Genomic DNA, 14,001 nt, shown 5'->3' on the forward strand with positions numbered 1-14,001 from the left:
GTTAGACTATTTGTTATGAAACATGTGTGAAGGATTGGATACTAAAGAAGGAGGGGAGTTTTCTCCTACCTACTCTCTACACATGCGACTATTATTCTCTCCATAATTCTCTACAGTTTTCCATAAATACTTTAGTTTTAGTTTTCATTGTTCTTTCAGGATCTAAGGAGTTTTTCAAGAAGTGAAGACTGATGACCAATATTTTTCCTACTTGAAGAAATTCTGGATCTAAAAAGAGCTTTTTACTTTACTTTTTTATGTCTTTCTATTTAATACCATGATCATTGGGTTAAATATGTTAGGCTAGTTTTCATAAGTGTTTAGTTTAGTCTTTTTACTTTTATATGAACTTTATTTTTTATTTATTTAATAAATAATTTTTTTATCTTCATATCTTTATTAATTTCAGTTATTATTGTTAGTTAACCATCATATTAATTTAACAATAGTAATTGTTATGAAAATCTTTAGATTTAAAAGCATTAGAAACATCATCTTTACTTTAATCTATATTGGTATAAGAAACCTAAGTTGTATCATTAGCTTGAGTAACTTAGGGAAAAAGGCACATCACTATCTCATTCATTAAATCTAAGCTTAAAGTAAAACAAAGAGATTACTAAGTAAATAGCTAGACTAAATACTGTTTTAGCGTATAGTTTTAGATCATAAGTATTTGCATTGCATATTTATTTATTGTTTAGTTACTTTACTTTATGAATATCATTCTCTCAAAATACTGATTTAGAGTGTTTAAATTTACTTTTATTATTTTGTGTTCATAATAAGTCTTTATAATAAAAAACTTCATAGTTCTTTGAGAGATCGACCTCGTGGTGAACTTACCCTTATTATAGGTACGGTTCGTACACTTACGAGTACTAAAAAAGACACATCAATAATACCATATGTTCCATCACAATATCCATTATACAACAAATTCAAAAGAAATTAGAACAAGTCTTGATAAAAGTTAGCAGCTTAGACTGTTAATATATATACTAACTTGAGCAAAGTTTCAAATTCGAGGTTCTTTCTATTTATTTATAACTAAAACAAACTAGCTATTAAAAAAAAACAGTATAAACGGAGCAAAGATTTTGGATAATATTTCCTGCCATATTTTATAAAGATATCATATAATTTACATGTCCCTGGATAACTAGAATTATATAAAGATTTAATTGATAATTTCTTTTATTAATTACCATGTCTTATTGGAGTAGAAAATCACACAAAACTTGGAAAGATATTTAAGTGGGTTTATCCGAAACTGCAAAGTTTCCTTTTATTAATGCATGTATGTTTTAACACGAGGCTTAGCTATCAGTCAAGCTTAAGAAATATACTAAAATAAGAGTTCATAACGAAGTCATATTATCCTGATTGTATATATATGCATAGGGATTAAGACATACACCTACCCTCTGTGGACCAGTAGCTGTATCTGAAACTGAACTTTTATGCCCTTTTTATCCTTGTTCCATTTTTGGTTGTGACATTTAAAACCCTACAACTACCTCGTCTCTATTTATAGCATATGATTTGCATTATTACCCTCCTACTACAACTGTTACTGCTCCATCCCTCTCAAGAAACATATAACTCTCAGTCTTTGAAAACCATGACTTCTCAAAATTCTCTCTCCATTTCCAAGAGCTCGGTTCTCATTGCCGGAGCTACTGGTTTTATGGGTCAGTTTTTGACGGCAGCTAGTCTACATTCCGGTCATTCTACATATGTTCTTGTCCGATCAACTCCTATTTGCCCTTCTAAAGCCAAAATTATAAGTTCTTTTGAAGATAAAGGAGCCGTAGTCTTGCATGTGAGTCTCCTATTCCTTTATGTGCTATGTGCAATCTATCTATCTATATATATATATATATATATATATATATATTTTCCCCGGAATGACGTCTCCAGAGGGGTTGCTTTATCTCATTTGAATTGCTTCACAAGGAGATTACTATGTTATCATGTTTTCAAAATTGGCTTACAATTTCTATTGTAATCTCAAATGCCAATGTCGCTTGTTTGATGAGACCATATAGGCTTTCTTCAATCCGCAAAAACATATATATATATATATATGAGATTTAAATTTTTTTTTATACGTGTGTTTAGTTTTTAACGTGTATAATTTTTATTTTGATATATATATTATTTTTGACACATAAAATTCTAGTTTAATATAATTTTATGGTTTTTACTATTAATTTATTAATTAATAATCTAATTAAATATTAACTCTAATCCTAAAAAAATATATTTATTATATTTTATTATTATATTAACTAATAAATAGTTTTCTAATCAGGATAATGATATTAATTTTATCCTTAAAGAATAACATATTAATTATATTTTAATATTATGTTAACTAATAAGTAGTTTTCTAATGAAATAATGATACTAATTCTATCATGAAAAATAACATATTAATTATATTTTAATATTATATTAACTAATAAATTAATTTTTGATTAAATAATAATTTTAATTCTAAAAAATAACATCTTAAATTATATTTTCTAATATTATATTTAATAATGAATTAATCTTTTAATCATATAATAAATCCTAATTCGAAAAATTAGTAATAGCAATTATAGTATTAAGTTATATAATACTAAAATTAATTAATAAATAATTTTAAAATAATTTTTATATTATTGTACTAATAAAATTTTAAAAAATTAAAAATATTTAAAAATAGTTAGTTTGCTCTTATTTTTTTAAAATATTATAAAATAAAATAAAATATTAAATTTTTTATTAAATTGTATATCAACTTAATTTGATAATCGAAATAATAATAATGACTGTGCAACACACATATAAACAACTAATATCGTTCATTTCTCGTAATATTTTTTTTCTAAGAAAAAGCTACTTATCAATTCTTCTTTCGAAATTTGATTTTAGGGTTTGATTAATGATACGGACAAAATGGAGAAGATACTAAGGAAGCATAAGATTGACGCAGTGATATCAACAGTAGGTGGGGAGAGTATATTGGATCAGATTCCTCTACTCCACGCTATTAAAACTGTTGGTACTGTAAAGGTAATTATACATTAGTTTGATATATGAAACGACATGACACTACGTAAGGTTTTTCTTTTTTGTCCTTTGAATTTTTCTATTTTAATTTATTGAGCTATTGAAATTTTAGATTATTTTATCGAGTCCTTATATGCTTATTATTGATTTTATTAAGAACATTTGATTCATATTTTATGAGACTTTTGTTTGTTCTATTGAGCCTTTGTATTTTTATTTTTGTTTTGATTAAACACTATTAAATCCTCAATATAAATAAAAATAAAAGTATAAAAATTCAATGAAATAAAATAAAAAATAAAAAAATAAAAAAATAAATTTAAGATGTTTAAAGGCTTAAAAATATTTTATTTTTTTTATTTTTTTTCTATGTTGTAAATTGAAGAGAAGTTTGTTTCAAACCTGAAATATGTAAAGAAAAATGTATCTACAGAGATTTTTGCCATCAGAATTCGGGCACGACGTTGACAGGGCTGAACCGGTGGAACCAGGACTAGGAATGTACCTGGAGAAGCGCAAGATCAGACGCGTGATTGAGGAGTACGGCATACCTTACACTTACATTTGTTGCAATTCCATTGCTTCCTGGCCCTACTTTGACAACACTCATCCCTCGGAGGTTCTTCCGCCGTTGGATCAGTTCCAAATCTACGGTGATGGCACCATCAAAGGTGATATCAACATTTGGGTGATAAATGATTAGCCTTCATTTTCTTTCTTGCTCTTACGTACAAGTTTTCCTAATGTGTTTTTCCCAAGAAAAAAGAAAATAATTCTGCCTGTGTTAAATATTGAGAGAGAAAATAATATCAGAAAAAAAAGTCCAAAATAAGGTTGTCATGAAAATAATTCCTCTCTCCATATATATTTTTTCTCACATATGTCCATAATTTTAATACATAGATATAACGATGGCATGTAATTTTATTTTTATATTACTCATGTTATAAATATTATTATTATTTTAATTAAATAATAATTTTAATTCTAAAAATAGCATATAATTTCTTTTTGAAATAGAGAATAGTATGTAGTTAATATGCTAGAGTGTTACAATACTAATTAAACAATGATTTTTAATATTAAAAAATAGTATATTAATTATGTTTTTATTATTAATTTATATAAATATTTTTATCATATTAATTAATAAATTAATAATATATATGACATATTATCAATTATACCATCTAATTAATTGATATTTATGATTCAATTTAGCACATATAAATATTTTTTTTTTAAAATATAGTTTAAATTTTATCGATTATCCTAACAAAATCATCCCATATCTATTATCCTTTTTCTTATACTCATTACAAAAACAATAACATCCATGATGTAGTCTCTCCTTCTGATAGTAAAATGTACATACATTACATATCACATATGTTAATTAATAATTAGAAAGGTATAAATTCAATCTCTGATCTCCAATTTTAGCCTTAGGATAATGAAAATTTCTTTTTTACAATTTATCTTAATATAAAATTACTAATATTGTTGATTATAAGCATGCTTCAGTTAGGGGAAGAAAAAAAAAAAAGAAGAATCAAGCAAATGGGTTTTAGTAGTAGAGAAACAAGAACTAAATTGATTAGAAACATAAAACAATTTTAGTGTTCAGAATTGTAGTAACCTACTAATATATTGCAGCTTACTTCGTAGCTGGAACTGACATTGGCAAATTTACAATGAAAGTTGTGGATGATGTTCGAACTATAAATAAGTCGGTACATTTCAGACCATCCTGCAATTTTTACGACATGAATGAGCTTGCAGCTCTTTGGGAAAAGAAAATCGGAAGGACCCTCCCTCGAGCTACCGTCACTGAACATGATCTACTTTCTGCAGCTTCAGGTTTACTCTCATTTTCCACCCCCCATATTTTCATTACATCTTAGTAGTAATCAGGTAGGGTCCTACGTTCAAGGTATGTATATTCTAACAGGGCTTTTTTTCCTTCTTTTTTTTTTTTTTGCGCAGAGAATCGCATACCAGAAAGTATTGTTGCATCATTGACACATGATATTTTCATAAAAGGATGCCAGGTAAATTATTCAATTGATGGTCCGAATGATGTTGAGGTGTGTAGTCTGTATCCGGAGGAAGGTTTCCGTAGCCTGGATGAATGTTTTGGTGACTTTGTTGGTAGAATAAATGAGAAGCATATCAGCAAGGATGAAAATGCTGCTGCAAACCATGTGGTTGAGCCGTTGATAGTAACGGCAACTTGTGCCTAGCTTCATATATAGTTCCTGAGTTGAGATGATGGGGAAAAAGAAATAATAGAAGTAGCAAGTGATTTTGTTTGCTTTGGTTTAAAATGGAATACCAAATGTGTGTATTTGTTAATTGTCATGGCAGGTAAAATTAGAATGGGAAATAGGAAGGGAAGTGTCATTCCTGTTAATAAACTTGATACTGTTTCAGAAGGTGCATGTTGAACATTATGCTAGTTATATTTATCAATAAATAAACAGCATCCCTCATTAGCTCCCTGCGTCTCTATGTGATACTTTACTATGAAAATCCAAGTACTGTCCTGTCCTAATTTAAGCCTCCCCGGTTAGACCCTTGGCAATTAATTATGGAGCTCGCCTTACAGTTCTGCATAGACTATTCTGGTAATGATTGTATGAATTATCAAAATGTTAGCCTCAGCAATAAATTTTCAATACTCTTCTTTGGTTCATCATTATCAAATCATCAAGCTTTAATAGTTGGAGTGTCCCCTTGGATTTTTGTCGAATGAAAGCAAAAGAAGAGGAAAAATGTTTGGTTGGACAAATGCCTCCTATCTCAATGCAGACCTCCCTCCAGACTCGTGCAATGCATTGGTAAAAGTAAACTTTCTTGAATTGATAAATATGATGAAGAGCAGTACAAGAACTGGATTCTATCATAGAATCCTGGCCAAAACAGACAAATGATTCTATTGTAATTTCGTTCAAAATCCTTCTTTCTGTACAAAATGTTATGTTGTAATAGCTATAGTCTTGTGGGGCTTCTCCCCATGTTCAGAAATCAGAACAAGAATATAGCTATTACAATTTGATAACTTGCACAAGAACTGAAAGTAGTTGCAATTTACCACCAACTTCCCCTCGGACTGACCAATTGCCGTCTTCTCTTTGCTTGCTTCACCTAAAACCAAGCAGCAAGGAAGCTTTCTAGCCATTTTGTTGATATACAGGAACTACACATCATATACGGATAATCTTTCTTCAATTGCAACGCGGCAGATTGGGCATTTTTTACACTTTTCACAGCAAGTGCTGAAGCAATAAGGATGTTAGCAAAGAGATTTGTAATATTAAAAATTCTACTAAATTGAGCATGGAAATTCATTGGGAAATCTTAAACAAAAAGTACAGAAAATGAATATGCCACTGAACAGAGGCAGAGCCAGGATAAATGCAGATCTAGATACCTGCAAAGGACGTGATGCCTGCATGGAAGAAGGACTATATTGATTTGTTCCTCAAAGCAAATTCTGCATAGGATTTTTTCCTGATAGGTAAATTAAGTGAGTATGCACATTAAAAGGATAGCAAACAACATTGAAGACAAGAAGCTTGCACATATGTGAAAATACATTTTGAAGTCTTTCACACTCCTGCTGACTAAACTTTGTGATTTCTGTTTGCTCCCCTAATGCAGCTTGTAATCTCCAAATCTATTTCAAAAGAATTGAGCATTTACTTTTACTCTTGACTTCAATTAAGAGAAGCATATAAAGCAGTAAACCAATCGCTGAAATATTAATGAAAATGATAAATAACCTCCTCAACCAGCTCAGATTTGGGCATCTTCTTGACAGTGTCTGGCGAAAAAGTATTGTAGCTGAATTATAAGGATCAAAAGAAGATCAGAAAGACTGACATTACTGCTCATTTCATAACCTAATAATTTATCATGCACAATTGGCGAAATAGAATATATTGCGCAAGTGACTAGTAAGCATGCCAGAGGCTTAAATTTACACGAGTGATTTGTACAGAAAATTACTACAAATTTATGAGAACAGAAAATAAGATTGCAGTATCACAATCTTTGGCATATCATTATGCACATGCAAGTGCATCTACGCGTGATACAATTGGTGCGTTAGCGAGAGATAGCCGTGAACATGCCATATAAAGTTTTGACAAAGTCTTAAAGGAATATATATTTTTATAGAAAGTGGCATGGCTAGTGATTTCATTTGCATGCTATGATTTTCAAAACATTAGCAGCTTCAACAGGAAAAACTACAGACAGATGATACTTGTGTTCCAACATAAAAAAATGACAGTATAAGAAACGTACCCTGAACCTCCAGCATAATACAGTCTAGCTTGCTCCTCTCTACTACCTTCATCAATTGACCACCAACCCAGTAGCCTTCAACAAGAATGAACCATAAGCAATGAGTACAGACCGTTCTAGCATTATAATCCTAGCTGGTGCAGGTTTAAAGGAGTTTGTCCAAGGACATCTGATTAATACAAGCCCATTACCTTGACCCATGGTGCATAAACCCAAGAAAGTCACGAGCTCTCGATGCAATACTAAAGTATGTGCCAGAGCCAGCTCCACCACGTAATAAGATGACAACTTTCTCCACCACTCTATATGTGGCAAACAAAACCCCAGCTCCTTGCACCAAAAGCAGTGGAGCAAAGAGAACTGGAAATGGGATATTTCTAGCACCAGGTGGTGTACCCTGAAATTAGAAAAAGCTCTTTTAATATGAGTTGAATTTGGAAGAACAATCCAAAAATATTGATAAACTCACTTTTGAGCTCCTGTTATACCTCCAAGCGCATGAAAAGAATGATCTGGAAACCAATAAGAGGAATTTTCATAAAGTGTCCACCAATGTCCTGCAGGTTGCATATTCTGCCATTCTGATGCCTGTCCTCATCAGAAGAAACAACCAAGCCTCTATTCCAATCAATATAACTAATAGTCATTGAAGAACTAGATCCAACAATATGTGAATTCCTGTGAATTGCTGGATTATGCCACTTAGTGCACACAAGAAAGGCAAAGCACTCTGCAATTCTGTAAAAGACTTGGGATCATTTCAGCAAGCACTGGCAAAGGCAAATCAGCATCAATCTAGAAATCATCGAAGAGTAGCTGTAAAAAGAAAAAATCATACCCATAATTTATAAACAAGTCCCACCAACCAAGAGCTGCAACATCACCTGCATACAAAAATAAAAAATTTGCCAGAATCAGGACATACTTTAAAGACTACGGAGTTGGTGTAGAGAGGATCTAAACTCAACCATACAAGCATCACCAAGCCTTTGGCAATTAATATTTTTTAACTACATTAGCATTTTAATTCATTTTCCTGAACCTACTTCCTAAAAACTTGATACTAATCATGAGGACCAACATATAAATGTTTGAAACAATAGCATGGAAATAACAGCTGTCAACAAATATGAAACTTCCTGGAACGCAGAAAATAACTTTCTCTCGTAGTTCTTTGAGTTCTTACAGAGCACAAATTATGTCTCATTAGAAAACTTAAAATGATTTTCCTTTTGTTTATAACTGCGTCCAGTTTCTTCTAGTACATAACGAAATCAAAATTTTATTAGCTCTTTCAAACATGTTTCTACCAAATTATGCTTTCAAGAAGATACTCCAAAAGTGTGCCACAGTTATTAACATTCATAGCAGAAATACAAATACAGCAATCATTTTTCATGTCATGTTGAGTTTCATCTTGGGTCAAAAGACACAGGAGCGGGTTGGGAAGACTTGCTGATCAAAATAAATATCAGCAAATTGAGACCATTTAGAAAACAAAAGCATGTCATTACTATATATTAAATATATGCTTGATGGAGAAATAAAAGCTTACCACATAGCTTGAGTAGAGTGAAAATTGTTGCAGCAATGAAGAAGACCATAGAGATTGCAACCCAAAAGTGCTAGAAAAAAAAAGCTTAGAATTATGGTATCCGCATTCTCAGGAAACATAAAGAAAATATCTCAAATACTAGAAATCCAATTTTCATAAAAGATTTAGAAACATTTCCCATCATAATTATCGAATATCTGATTCAACTTATTTTCTTTTCTTTTTTACTAGCAACTTAAAAAGGCATAACAACATTATTGGTCCTTTCTCCAAATACATAGGTCGAGATACTAGTCCTTGCATTTAGCTTATCACTATATCTCAAGTGATATTTATTGAATATCATGCTTGAAATTACCACATGTTAATTAACATCAAGGGTTTATATTCAAAGGTTAAGTTAATCCACTTGTCAGTAGATCAGTGTGAGAGAGTCCAATTTATCATAGAAGATTGTCAATAATAATCTGCACAATGTCATTATGATTGGCAGGACAATCATGACAGTAGTTGAGGCAAAATAATCAGAAAAAAGTGCTAAAGCAAAGTTTTCAACAAAGCCTGGTACGCTATGATGCAGATGAAAGTTAAAGAATCCATAAAGTTCAAAAAGAATTGTTGCTTTAAGTTGGATGTGATAATTGAATCCTTTCTTTTTCTTAAAGCATTGCAGTATCCACTATCTAAAACCTGCTATTCATCAAGACATATGACAGAGAGCACCAAAGCAAAACCTTTTTCTTAAAAAAAAAAAAAAAAAAGAAATAACACTTAAATCGAACATGAAAAGGTGTTTGTACAATAACATTTTAGTACATGCTATTAAATGCTCCACTACCCCTCTGCCCCCAGAAGCTCCATGAACAAGCACAACTAACATTTACCCAGCATTAAGACTATCACCCTACACTGTTTCAATCTTGAGAAAATGGCTATCCCTCTCTGGACTATCTCAACAAATATCAAAGCTGAAAAGTACAATCATGGGTTGTCTCTAAAATTATTGGGAAAAGAAAAAAATGAAATCATCTATTAAGGTATACAAAACAGCTAAATTAGATCAAATGTCATAAAAGTGGAAATATGAAAGACATTTTGAGCGTTTCATGTTAGCACTACTTTAACATTTTCAATTGCATGACTTGGACATGGGATGAATAATTGGCAATTTAAATATGGCCATTCTAATCTATAAAACAAAGTCCACACTCCATATGACATGTGTAACAAATAATTTTGCATACATGTCCCAAGAAATACTTTAATTCATAGAATATTTCTCAACTTACAGGAAGAGTCTCCCATATTGCTTCATCACTCATGCTTTCTTCATCTCCAGGCATTAAAGCTCTACACATCCTATATGAGGATATAGAAAGAAAAATGCTCAATATACGAAATCATTTGCTAAAGTAAGCTTTAAGTAGCAGTTTGACTTGAGACCAAAGAATGCCACCCTTTCAAGTAGATGAGTTTGGATTCCTCACACCATAGCTATAGTAGGAATGTTTAACCCCCGGCCCTCACTTTTTCTGGGTGTTAAAAGGCCCTTGTAGACAGGCCTTGGCAAGGCTAACCCTGGTACCGGCCTTGAACTATGCTCAGGTAGTGCAGTTTTAGAAATTTCTTCAATCACAGTGTGTATCAAGTAAAGTAGTGTACCCCATTCTTCTCCCACATTTGCCTTTAAGCCCATGATTTAGAAGTGAATAACAGCTAAATCTACTATGATGGCAATATTCAGTTATGTCCCATCTCTATAGGCTCGAGAGCACATTAGACATTTCCCAATCACAGAGTGTAACAAGTAAATTATTGTACCAATTCTTGTACCTCACAATAAGCAGGGCATGAAACAAGACCCCATCATATTGGATGCTAGGTGAAGAATGAGCCATACTCTAGTATGCATTCTAGTAAAAGTGCAAATACAGATGATACTAGCAAAGTCCATCACTTTGTTTAGTCTATCTTATGCACTTATCACATTCTTATATTATAGAAACACACCGGACCAAATAAAGCTAAACCCACAGTAGCATAATAACTAAACCTTTCCTGAATATTGCATATTGAGCGAATAACATACCCCATTTTCTATACGAATGGATGAAGGAACCTTCTTTACATGCATTTCATATATTCCTATCCCTACTGTTCTGTGTATCAGAGAAAGTGAGTAGCCATTGCATCATATAACACTGCTAGGAACTACCTTTGAAGAAAACAGTTATACACCTTGAATTCAAATAATTCCAGCCTAGTAACTCGATAAGGGGACCAAAATTACTATGAAATGTTATTACCTACGCAATAGAAGAATGATCTAGAAATTGTTCAGTCAGTAAATAAATAGAATTCAATGGTAAAAGAGGTACCTTATATTATCTATCAGGATTGCCATTTCAAATGCCAACAATGGAAGAAAAACAATCTTCAAGTTTACAACTGCAATAATTAGAGAAAAATAATAAATAAATTGAAGGCATGAACATTTCAAAAAGAAATTCCAAACTATGAATGCTGATGTGGAGATCTGGTGATGCCCATTAACAATATTAGGACACAAGTCGCTAATTTAAATAACTTATCTAGTTGGAACAATTTGCAATACTGAATGCATAAAGGAAATGAGAAAAGGAAACTGCAAAAGAGAAACAGTAAGATGTTTCCAATAGTATCTTATGTCATTAAGGTGCTCCCGTGTACCATAGCTGCTCTCTAGCCGGATGCAAAGGAGTAGTTCAAACGCAATGAGTAATGGAGTTGCCAAGACAGCATGAGATGGTGCCCACTGTCCATAAGAGAGAAAGTTTTCATCCTGTTACTATAATTGACTAGAGAACCAAATCTGGATTCTAATAACAGATTAAATAACCACATGTGAAGGATGATATTCAAAATAATTTGGCTAAAATTTCTCATACATGTCGATCATTGGGCAGTGATGGAGCGGGTAAGGAAAATCGGCCACGTGCTACTACTGCATGAAATAGCCAAAGAGGTGCAAAAATAGCCCTGCATGACGAAAAAAAGAAGTCAAAATAGTGGTTAGTAACTTAAGAGCTAGTCAGCTGTAACTCTTCTATGTCCAGAGGACATCAACCAATTCCATGCACTAGAACAAAGGATGTTATCAACCTTCAATATGATTACAACAGCAAATATTTTGCACGACGATATTCATTATCTTGTTTATATGCAGCTAGCATTCAGAGACAAAACTAGTAACTATACAATTTCAATGAGAAAAAGGGGGAGGAGAAGAGTGAAAAGAGGAAACTGGTCTGCATCCAAGTAAGAGAAATAACATCGATCATCCATGGAATTTATATGCAATGCAGTACATATTAGTCTAAGCTCACTATGAAATGACTGTAAAGTTTAAAAGGTCCTTACTCAAACCCCCTTCCAACGTGGCCCTTTTTTCAAGAACACAACCACAAATCTTATAGGTCCCTAAAAATGGAAACCCTGATCATGTATTTTTCCATCAGAAAACTATACTCAGATATCAAATCTAAACTCAATGGTAATTAAGCGCGTAATCTCCCTACTAATTTCAAAATTAAAACCTGATAAGTAAACCAGCCAGCAAAGTCTTTTGAAGAATTGGAGAGAAATTTGCAAATGGTTATGAATACAATGCATTTAGTTCAATGAGACCAACTAAAGTAAGAATCTGGTATTCTTAATAAAACATCAGACATAAACAGACTATAATAAGCAACAGTTACAAAGACCATAAAATCTTTAATTTACCAACATTCCAAAATTGAGAAAGGCGATAAAAGCCAAATAATACAGCATCACGCCGTAACGTTTCAAAATGCATAATTAGGTGCATATAATTATCTAAATCGAGAGCCAACAGAGGAAAGACCTCAGCTATTCTCAAAAAACCAAAAAAAGGGACCACAAAGCTCTACTTTGAATTAATAAATGTATTTTATCAATTTTACACTCCGAGCTCCTCAAAAGAGTAATTCAACCCATATCATTCAAAATTTCAAACTTTCACGAACTGGGTATGCAGGAACATAAAACAAAATGTCATATAATACAAACAAGGTACAAGCTTTTTCTCTCTTTCTTTCCTTACTTTCTCAGTAACCAAACAAACACAAATTAGCAAAGAGGAAGAAAATAAAACATACCACCAAGAATAAGAAACTGCATGTTCAAGCTTAAGAGAAAGCAAAAGAGTGAAAGTGAAAAGTAAGCTGTGAGCTACAAGGGCCTGTAAAGATTTGGCCACTCTTCTCCAGCTCATTATAACTCTTCTTTGAACCACCATATTTCCAGAGAATTGAATTCCCTTTTCTTTGTCCTCTCTCTCTCTCTCTCTCTGTGCGTCTGCTAATTTGTAATTTGCAGGAAATTAAAAATTCTTTAGAAAGCAATTGCAGAGAGAAATATCAAACGGAAATTACAAAGACAGTGACGTCAGGAACAGACACATTTATCTTTATGACCTCGCTTTCACTCCAAACCAAAGACCAAATAGAGAACTATGTTAATGTCTTTAATGAGAATGCAACCTCTTTAATGGACGAAAAGGGTCATGATTTCAGGGTTTAATTACGGGGTAATTTGCTTGACGTAGGTAGAGTTATTTAACTATGATAGGGGTATTTGGTGATGAAAAGAACATAGAAAGTGAAAGGGGAAGCCGTTGGGTTGAAGTTGTCCAGTTGCTTGCTAGTTTTGCTTCCTTTTTAAAAGAAAAAGATTTATGAACTGTTTTTTGGTTGTTAATTGTGATGTTTATCTTTATCAGTATCACCATTTGGGTTAATGACTTTCTTTCTCTTTTTTATTTTTGAAATCAAAAGGACTCAAATTATTGGATGAAGATGATTGTACACGTGTAATGCACATGAGAATTTCTTTTGATTTGATGATAATATGATTGGTGGTCTATCAAAATAACTCCAGTCGTAAAAGAAATATAATTCGCCAAGATTAAACATGCCAGATCAGCAGCTAAGAAGCAAAGATATTGACATGATTGGATGTGTATATTAATTAAAATATATATAATCAAACATAAAATATAATGATTATTCAAT

General features: G+C 32.0%; 2 protein-coding genes across 2 annotated transcripts; one reads left to right on the plus strand and one right to left on the minus strand.

Moving 5' to 3' along the window:
* The first annotated feature begins 1,560 nt into the window (after positions 1-1,560).
* Positions 1,561-5,558, plus strand: LOC8269513 (leucoanthocyanidin reductase). Its single transcript, XM_002524358.3, has 5 exons — positions 1,561-1,825; positions 2,926-3,066; positions 3,497-3,734; positions 4,720-4,923; positions 5,050-5,558. Exons 1-5 carry the CDS (start codon positions 1,625-1,627, stop codon positions 5,304-5,306), a joined length of 1,041 nt encoding a protein of 346 aa, XP_002524404.2. The 5' UTR covers positions 1,561-1,624; the 3' UTR covers positions 5,307-5,558.
* A 338-nt stretch (positions 5,559-5,896) lies between these two features.
* On the minus strand, positions 5,897-13,622 carry LOC8269523. The gene is made up of 15 exons (XM_048373261.1): positions 13,388-13,622; positions 13,087-13,285; positions 11,857-11,947; positions 11,639-11,723; positions 11,308-11,377; positions 10,219-10,288; positions 8,930-8,999; positions 8,213-8,258; positions 7,863-8,112; positions 7,566-7,771; positions 7,375-7,449; positions 6,849-6,909; positions 6,662-6,742; positions 6,497-6,576; positions 5,897-6,341 (listed from the first exon to the last, which is right to left on the minus strand). The coding sequence occupies exons 1-15, from the start codon at positions 13,389-13,391 to the stop codon at positions 6,263-6,265; spliced, it is 1,467 nt and encodes a 488-aa protein (XP_048229218.1). The 5' UTR covers positions 13,392-13,622; the 3' UTR covers positions 5,897-6,262.
* Between the last annotated feature and the right edge of the window lie 379 nt (positions 13,623-14,001).

Source organism: Ricinus communis, chromosome 4 (genome assembly GCF_019578655.1).
Source record: "Ricinus communis isolate WT05 ecotype wild-type chromosome 4, ASM1957865v1, whole genome shotgun sequence".
NCBI classification, from domain to species: Eukaryota; Viridiplantae; Streptophyta; class Magnoliopsida; order Malpighiales; family Euphorbiaceae; genus Ricinus; species Ricinus communis.

What these genes read in the sequence shown, in the direction of transcription:
- LOC8269513 (XM_002524358.3), top strand. Translation starts at nt 1,625, where the DNA reads ATGACTTCTCAAAATTCTCTCTCCATTTCCAAGAGCTCGGTTCTCATT. An exon ending in AAGGAGCCGTAGTCTTGCAT is followed by an intron (nt 1,826 to 2,925) that starts GTGAGTCTCCTA and finishes ATTTGATTTTAG; the next exon opens with GGTTTGATTAATGATACGGA. An exon ending in TCTACTTTCTGCAGCTTCAG is followed by an intron (nt 4,924 to 5,049) that starts GTTTACTCTCAT and finishes TTTTTTGCGCAG; the next exon opens with AGAATCGCATACCAGAAAGT.
- LOC8269523 (XM_048373261.1), bottom strand. An exon ending in CCGGCTAGAGAGCAGCTATG is followed by an intron (nt 11,378 to 11,638) that starts GTACACGGGAGC and finishes TAATTATTGCAG; the next exon opens with TTGTAAACTTGAAGATTGTT. An exon ending in CAATATGGGAGACTCTTCCT is followed by an intron (nt 9,000 to 10,218) that starts GTAAGTTGAGAA and finishes TTTTTTTTCTAG; the next exon opens with CACTTTTGGGTTGCAATCTC.